Genomic DNA, 9,191 nt, shown 5'->3' with positions numbered 1-9,191 from the left:
TGTATATTTTTGTTTATTAATACGTTACAGATACAAACAATAATGAAATACGTTTCTTCGAGAGTGGCAGTGAAAGTACTTATTTTGACTAAATATGGAGAAATTGCAGCAGACGCGCGCGTGACTGATGTTTGCAACCCGGTTAGAAGTTTTGCTGGCATAAATTTTTTTGACATTTCCAAATATTTTGGACCCTTATGGGATCCATATATTTATTTGTATATACAAAACTTATTAGAAATTAAAGGTACTTATTTTAAAGACGTGGGTATTGAACGATGATATACCTACAAAATGTAAAAGGGAGAAATTCTTGAGAATACACCCCGCGGACATTCCCGGGAACAGTATAATGCGCACATCGCTTACTCTCGTCTCAACATTCGCATTCTAGAGGCTATTTCTATTGTGCTGTTTTCGTTCTAAGATACTTCGTTCTCATAATAGGTACTACAATGTTCACATTTGCGTGATGTTTCAAAAAATCAAAACAGCAGATGACATACATAGGTGAATTGAAAAGTTTTGAGTCTGAGGTTGATAATGGAATTAAAAAGAAAAAATTATATTGGCAAGTAAGACTTACATCTTCTTTTATCATAATGCACTATCTTTTGTTTTTCTTCTGGCACAATTGCAAATTTTGTGATCGAATTACAAAAAGAGGTACTCGATTTCCTTTAGAATGGATAAAATTGAGCACCGTTCTGTCATAAAGTACTTACAAAAAAAGAGCTTAACGCCAAAGCAAATTTTTGAAGATATGTGCCAGACATTAGGAGAATCCGCTCCATCATATGCCACTACAAAACGATGGGTAGCAGATTTTAAACGCGGCAGAGAAGCAGTTGAAGATGTACCTAGGTGCGGTAGACCAATAACGGCTTCTACAGATGAAAATGTTAATAAAATACTAGATAATATGATTATGAATGACAGGCGGTTGAAAGTTGCAGAGATAGCGGAGACAATTGGCATTTCCTATGAGCGAGTACAAAACATAATCACCAAGGATCTTGGATTTTCTAAGGTTTCTGCTAGGTGGGTTCTAGACTGCTTTCAGCTGAAAATAAACGCACCCGCCATACAGTCCCACAGGATTGTTTGGATCTGTTTCAATGCGACACACAAGATTTTCTTGGTCGTTTCATAACTATGGACGAAACTTGGGTCCACCATAATATACACCGGAGTCAAAAGTGCAATCCAAACAATAGAAAAGGTCAGGGTCTCCACCTCCTAAAAAGCTAAGGCCATTTTATCAGCGAAGAAGGTAATGGCTTCAGTTTTTTGGGACTCCAAAGGGGTCATCATGGTTGATTATCTTGAAAAGGGTAAAACCATAAATGCTGATTACTATTGCACCCTGTTACAACGTCTGCGCGAAGAAATTAAAACAAAAAGACCTGGTATGATATCTTAAAAAGTGTTGTTCCACCCAGACAATGCTCCTGTCCATACTGCAGCGAAATCTATCGCACAAATACATAACTGTGGGTTTGAATTGTTGCCGCATCCACCCTATTCGCCGGACTTGGCCCCTTTTGATTATCATCTTTTCCCGAATCTAAAAAAACACTTGGCGGGACGGAAATTTTCGACGGATATTGAGGTACAAGAAGCTGTTACTGAATATGTCGATCACCTTGAAGATTCTTTTTTTAGGAACAATGAAGTTAGAAGCAAGGTGGCAAAAGTGTATAGATCGTTTTGGAGACTATGTAAAGAAATAAAATTGTTATAAAAACTCAAGTCCTTATTTTAAAGGTTAGGCTCAAAACTTTTCAATTCACCCTCGTACATAACCTAACCAGAAAACTAAAATTAAGTGAAATTAAATGTAAGGTGTTATATTAAAACATATTTATTTTATTAATCTTGTAGTTTTATTTCTGAATGTTCAGATGACATTGACAGTTGACATCATAGAGTAAAGTACGTAAGTATATAGGTTGAGGTTGACATGATACTACATTACTCCTCCTCCCACAAAGAGGCTTGTTTGTCTATAATCCCCAAAAGCCAAAACGAGACGGTGGTTTCGTCTTCCGTCCCGACCGGCGCGGTGAGGGTGGATCTGGCTGAGCAGATGATGAGGATGGCGCAGGCGGCTCGGCCGCTCCTCCGCCTGTATCCCTGCTGGTGGAGGCCACAGGTGCCGGTGGTGGCATGAGACCGTCTGGGTGATCCCGGTTGGGCGCTTCTGGGGCCGGTTGTTCGCCATGGTCGCCACTCTGTTCTCGAGTGTTAACGTTACGTCTGTAGTATGTAAAGTTTTTGATCTTGATCGTTCTCCTTGGGTTTTGTTCAGATTCGGGTTGTCTAGTTTCGGGCACATGTCGAGATGTTTGTTGGTTTGTGTCGATGGCCGTCTTTGGTACTTGTTCATATCTTAGGCGAAGCTGATCTGCATGTTTGCGTTTATGTACTCCGTTCGTGAGTTCTACTTCGTAAGAGTAAGGTCCGTTGCATTTAATGATTGTTCCAGGGTCAGACCCCTTACCGATAGGTTTGTTTATCCAAACCTTATCGCCAGGTTTATATACCGGAGGCACAACTACTTTGTTGGTAGGTCTCAGTATCTGTTTGAGGCGTGCCTTTTCCATGTTCTCTCTTACGTCAGGCTTCCACAGGTCGAAAGTAGTGCGTATTGGCCTTCCGAACATCATTTCGTAGGGCGATCGATCTGTTGAGCGTCGTGGGGTATTGCGGTATCCTCTAAGGAAGCTGTTAAGGCGTTCCTGGAGGTCAAGGCTTCTGTCACTGGCTAGCATTCGCTCCTTAAACGTGCGCACTGCGCGCTCCGCCAATCCGTTCGTTTTGGGGTGATAGGGTGTTGTTTTAATGTGTGTGATGCCTGAAACTTGGCAAAAATGGTTAAAATCTTCGGAAGTGAATTGCGGTCCGTTATCACTTACGATATATCTTGGTGTTCCAAATGTAGCAAATATGTTCTTTAATCTCTGCACTGTTGCCCTCGTCGTTGTAACGTTCGTTGGCACTATCTCTAGCCACTTCGTATAGGTGTCAATAACTATTAACCACATGTGACCTAAGAATGGCCCCGCGTAGTCTACATGTAACCTGTGCCAAGGCTCCACAGGTATTCCCCACGGAAACACCGGAGCTTCATTCGTGTTGCTTCTTGACTGCTGACATAGACTGCACCTTTTTGAGAAAGTTAATATGTCTTTGTCGATGTTTGGCCAATATACGTGAAGACGTGCCAGTGACTGCATAGCTGTGATGCCGTTATGGCCGTCGTGTAGCATTTCCAGGATCTGGGGTCGGAGTGTTTCTGGTATGACGAGTCTCCCGTTCCAAAGTAAGATTCCGTCTTCGTATGATATCTGGTCCCTTTTTTCATAAAACGTGTGTAGCTCGTTGGAAAGGTCTTTCTTATCTGGCCAATGCGTTATGATATAATTTTTGATGATGTTGAGCGTGTTGTCTTTGAGTGTTTGTTTTTGTAGCTCGTGTTTTGTTACGGGAATGTTTTCGAGTCTTAGATGTAGTAAGTGGGCGAATTGCGGTAGCCCGGTTCTTTCTTCCAGTGTTGTGTCGTTGCATGCGATCGGTAGTCTTGATAGTGCGTCGGCGGGGGTGTTCTCTCGTGCTGCCTGGTAATGGATAGAATATTCATAGCTGTTTAAGATCATGTCCCATCTAAGGAGCCGGTTGCTAGCGATTTTGGGTGTTTCTCGATCTTGGCTGAAAATCCTTTCCAGGGGTTTATGGTCAGTTAACAGGATGAACTTTCTACCATAAAGATATTGGTGGAATTTCGTGACGGCATACACGATTCCCAATGCTTCTCTGTCGATAGTCGAGTATCGTTGTTCGACGTCGGAGAGTGTTCGCGAAGCATACGCCACGGGTCTCATCGTCTCGTTGATTTTATGGAATAAAACAGCACCAACTCCCTTCTCTGATGCGTCACTGCTGAGATATATCGGTTTGCTTTCGTCGTAGTGTACGAGCGTGTCTGATGACGTTAGGATGTTTTTGAGTTCGTTCGTTATTCTTGTGTCTTCTTCGGTCCAGTTCCACCTTTGGTTCTTTTTTAGATGTCTGTACAATGGGGCGCATCTCATGTGAAGGCTGTCTATGAAACGGCCATAATATGTTAACGAGCCTAGTAGTGCTCGGAGTTCCGTTGTGTTGGCCGGGATAGGCATGTTCTTAATTGCATTGATTCTTTCTTCCGTTGGGTGTAGACCGCTGGCGTCTATTTTATGTCCTAGAAAGGTGACACTTTCCTGTAACCAAGCGCACTTATTTACTTGGCTTTTCACTCCGGCGTCTTGTAGCCTTTTGAGTACCGTTTTTACGCGTGTTAGATGTTCTTCTAAGTTATGGGCTGTTATTAGAATGTCGTCAAGATAACAAACAACACCATCAATGCCACTGAGGATCTGGTGCATTGTCCTTTGGAAAACGGCCGGCGCAAAGGAAATTCCAAATGGTAAGCGTTTGTAGCGAAAGTAGCCCTTATGTGTTGAAATCGTTAAGTATTTTCGCGATTCTGGATGGACCATCAGTTGTAGGTATGCATCTTTCAGGTCGATCTTTGTAAACAGTTGTCCTCCAGACAATTTTGATGTAATCTCTTCAAATCTGGGAAGTGGATAATCATCGGTTTGGACATGTTGGTTTATAGTAACTTTGAAGTCGGCACAAATGCGGATGCTTCCGTTAGCCTTAATTGCAATGACAATTGGGGAGGCCCATTCAATTGGAGTCGACATAGTGTCAACTGGTTCTATAACTTCTTCTTGGACTAGTCGTTGTAGTTCGCTGTTCACTTGTTCACGTAAGGCGAGAGGTACCGGGCGAGGTCGGAATGTTTTGGGCGTTACGTCGTTAGGTATGTGAATCTTAGCACTATGCCCTTTTATAGTTCCAAGTTTACCGTCAAAGAGTGACTTGAATTCTTGAAGGATGTACTGTACTGCGTTGTTATGTTTTGTGCCGTGCTGGTTTGGGGTTACTGCTGCAGGTGTTTTTATATTGCACAGCCTGGCTCCAGGGGGCATAGGTAATTTGAAGCTTATGCACCAATCCAGCCCAAAAAGTGGAATATCGTTTCGTTGCGTAACGTAAACGGTCAATACCTTCTGAATGTTAAAAGCATTAACTGTTATCTCGCATGTTCCTAATGTTTCAATTTCTACTTCCGTGTAAGTCACAAGGTTCTTGCATTTCTTTAATGGTGGACGTCCAATAGAATTCCATAGGTTTTTTCCAATTACGGAATGCACTGCTCCTGGATCATATAGCATTTCGACCCTTTTTGCGTTGAGTTGAGTTGGTATCATAATTTTTGTAGTTGGGTTGTTGTGTCTCTTCACAGCAAATGTGTGTATGCTCTGTTCATCAAAATCGTCATCGTCGCTGTCTGTTTGCCTTGTTATTTGTCTAGTGGTATTGTTCTGTTGTAACTTGAGCCTACCGCTGGTTATGCAGACGCTTGAAAAGTGGTTTTCTTTGCCGCAGGCATTACATCGTTTTCCTTTTGCCGGACAGTCGTTCATGTTCGTGTGAAAATCACGTCCGCAAAACATACATGTTTTAACTTTAGGAGTTTGTCGTTGAGTAGGCCGATGTGTTTTGGGCCTTATTTTGTTAACGGTTTGTTGTTCAGTACCCATCTGGGGGTTGTTTGTTAAACGTTGGCTCTGTAGTTCTGCTTGTTCAAGCTTGTTTGCTGTGGCTATAACATCGGAGAGTTTAGCACTGTTTGTTGGGTGTTCTTTAATAAGTTCTTGCTGCCATGTGCTGTTATTGATGCCGATTACCAGTTGGTCTCTTATACGTTCGTCCAGGGTGGTTCCGAATTCGCAGTATCCCGCTAATGATCTTAGCTCGAGGATGAATTGTGTGATTGTTTCTTCTGCTTTTCTGTGTCTAGTTGCAAAAGCGACTCTTTCTGAGAGGACGTACGTTTTTTTGCCGTAATATTCGTTAAGCACCTTCTTTAAGTCATCGTACGACTTCGTAGTAACGACAACTGGTCGATAGTAATCTACGAGTACCTTGAAGGCTGCAGGTCCAATCCGAGAAAGAAGAAGTTGTTTTCGTTTATCCTCAGAAGTTTGTTTGTCGAAGCCGTGAATTTGTAGTTCAATTTCGAAGCGCTGGATATAATAATCCCAGTCTTCTGTTTTGTTATCGAACGAATCGAATTGGAAACGATCAACGCGTTCGGTCATAGCTCCGTCGTCGTCGCCAAAATGTTATATTAAAACATATTTATTTTATTAATCTTGTAGTTTTATTTCTGAATGTTCAGATGACATTGACAGTTGACATCATAGAGTAAAGTACGTAAGTATATAGGTTGAGGTTGACATGATACTACATAAGGTATTATTGTTCCCATTAATATGTATCAAGACAAAACTTCTTGATTTGATTTCTAAAAACTATAGTCAGTTATCACTAAGGAATCTACCTAAAGATAAATTAAGGAGTTAAGCGAAACCAGTAATAGTGATGCGGAAAGGTTTTTACGTAACGTGGGAAATATCTCTCCGGCTGGTGGTCCGACAGTTTTGACCAACATGTCAGCCATTCCGAGGAATCTAACTACGAGGAGTTGGACGATCGATCTAAGTGAAATATAAAATTCCTTATAGTCCGAGTGGTCGGACAGCGAGGAATTAAAATTCCATGTCGCCCGACATGACGGACAAGATTGTCAGACCACGCGGCCTGAGGTGAAAATATTTTGGTAAATTTAACGGGTTACAAAATATTCATATTCATAATAATAACCTCCCTCACTTGTCCAATCGGAATAGGTACCGCTTTAATGATCGAAATTCTCCTCTACCAAACAGTAAGGTTGTATTTATAGAGTTTGCAGACTCGAATACTCTAACTTTAGTACAAGATCAAACTGTCTTACGGTTAAATTTACGTCCAACAGTAAGGTCGAACACCTAAAATTACGCCGCATAAAACATTCTAACGGCACAAACCAGCTATTTAGATCGCAATAAGCCCACAAATTGGTGAAGTTACTTCAGTCTTTGTGACAAATCGTAGCGCGCCTCAGCGCACCGCTAAATACCCGTGAATACTCGTAAATACTCGTCAATACGAGTTAATACGCGTAAATGTAAATACTCGGAGTAAACATCGGGAGATCAGCACGTTTGATTAGCGGCGATATTTGTTAATGTGTATTTACAAAACACTCTGTATTCGACAATAATCTGGTTTCTAGTATAACAGTGATACATGTTGAATTTAAGATATAATTCTAAATGAATAGACGGAAAATTAACAAGCTATCGTAAAATTTACATAATAACATAACAGTATAAGACTTCTAGATTTTTGTTGTTTCCTAAATATAAAATTAAACCTATTTTTTCAAGGCCAAAATTAGGAATTTTCTTGTTCCTTACATCAGGATGGCTGCTACGTACGTATGTAAGTGTATGTGAGATCACGTCTATGCCTTATTTAGTGACGTGTTTTTAGAGTCGAGAGAGTTACCTGTCTGTACCCTTAAACTCGTATCATCTTGGGAGGTCAAATTCACTGGTTCGATGGTATGCTTTGCAAATAGCTTAACAACTCGATCTTTATGTGGCTTCAAAAAGGACAGACGAACGAGAGCAGAGGCTCTCGAGCAAACGATCCGAAAAGACCCCTTTGCTTGTCAAGGATCGGATAAAAAACAGATTGATTTCGAGGACACTCCAAACGTTTGTCAAAACATTTAAACAAATAGAACGGTATAGAGGACACGCAGATCAAATAAAACCAATACGAAAATGTTGTGCATAGATCTGACGTCGAGAGAGAGATAGAGAGAGAGAGAGAGTAGTGAAAGCTGCAATTATCATAGGAAATAAGTAAGCTTCTTTCATACATCAGTCACTTACCTCCTTACTTAGTAAAAAATACGTTGTATGGGAGGTATGGTAAATTTGAATAATTGAATACGTTTAAAATTCCCTTATTAAATAAGTTTTTGGCAAAAATTTCATTTTTGGTAAGTACAAGGTTTTATCGCTGACTATACTTTTCTTACGACAGACAACTAATACTCATCGAGACAATTAGGTTGCGTTGTTTCATCACAGAGTTCCTATGGCCATCTCCTGTCTCCATCATCAGATCAGCTCGATAGTACCATAATATTGCATTGTCATCCGATTTATACATGCATGCAAAATTTCACCTCAATCGGAAACCGGAAAGTGGATCAAATTTAACTTGCAAGATTTGATTACAGACAGACAACGGGACAGGTAAAACTAAATAAAACCTTGTAAAAATAATACTATTACAGTTATTACTATACATCGGTAACTCGTGGCATTTAGGTAGCACTTAAAAAAGATTAGTTTAATTAATTTCCTTTTTTTAGTGGTTTATTTTTCTCGACTCGTATAGGAAGAACATTGTCACATCACTAGTCTGTGCCTGTTACCTAAATGCCACGAGTTACCGATGTGTGTTCATCACTAATCTTGTAAGTGCTACCTAAATGCCACGAGTTACCGATGTGTAGTTATTACGCTGAAGAGGCCGGTAACAATTTTAGAGCAGAAATGTGAAATTGATAGATTTAGTCGTTGAAATTGTACACCTTTTGCGACTAAAATCGATACCGACCTGTTAAAGATTATTAATTTACAAATTCATAGCCACGCTTCTCGTTTTTCCTATGTTTCTTATAATAACTACATGAAATACCTAGCATTTTAAACTGCAGTCATTTAATTCTAGATACGAGAATAGTAGTACCCAGCGTGACGTCACGCGGCATCGCCCGCGGCTCGATGGTAACTACGCCAACTGTTACTATTTTATTAAGTTTGTTCTGAACATTGCCCTGGGTTACTAACTTAATCAACTTGTTGGAAGTCGCCCATGTGGGGAGACGTACTCGCCTGCTCCACTTGTGATTAGCTGCTACATTAATAATTAAGATGTAATAAGCAGAACGTTTAAATAAATTCAACCGTTGAGTGAAAAAGAGTTTGAGTTAGTTTTGAAAGTTTTCAAAGTAGGTTAGAAATGTAGCCTATTTCACCCCATGTCATAAAAAAATCTATTGATAGTTTATTCAATAAAATCGATTCGGTAGTACTGACGCTAAAGTGGAATTCATGACATAAACTTGTCCATATAGAGGATGGCCCAATAATATGTAGAATTTATACGAATGC

The 9,191-nt window shown here is 40.4% G+C and overlaps 1 protein-coding gene across 1 annotated transcript; it reads right to left on the bottom strand.

The window, feature by feature from the left end:
• Positions 1–2,006: 2,006 nt before the first annotated feature.
• Positions 2,007–6,212, bottom strand: LOC134797378 (uncharacterized protein K02A2.6-like). Its single transcript, XM_063769600.1, has one exon. The coding sequence runs from the start codon at positions 6,210–6,212 to the stop codon at positions 2,007–2,009; it is 4,206 nt and encodes a 1,401-aa protein (XP_063625670.1).
• Between the last annotated feature and the right edge of the window lie 2,979 nt (positions 6,213–9,191).

Source organism: Cydia splendana, chromosome 15, assembly GCF_910591565.1.
Source record: "Cydia splendana chromosome 15, ilCydSple1.2, whole genome shotgun sequence".
In the NCBI taxonomy this organism is placed as follows: domain Eukaryota; kingdom Metazoa; phylum Arthropoda; class Insecta; order Lepidoptera; family Tortricidae; genus Cydia; species Cydia splendana.
This window is presented reverse-complemented; position numbering and strand designations above follow the sequence as displayed.

Excerpts from the sequence above, each read along its gene's own strand:
- LOC134797378 (XM_063769600.1), bottom strand. The coding sequence starts at position 6,212 with ATGACCGAACGCGTTGATCGTTTCCAATTCGATTCGTTCGATAACAAA.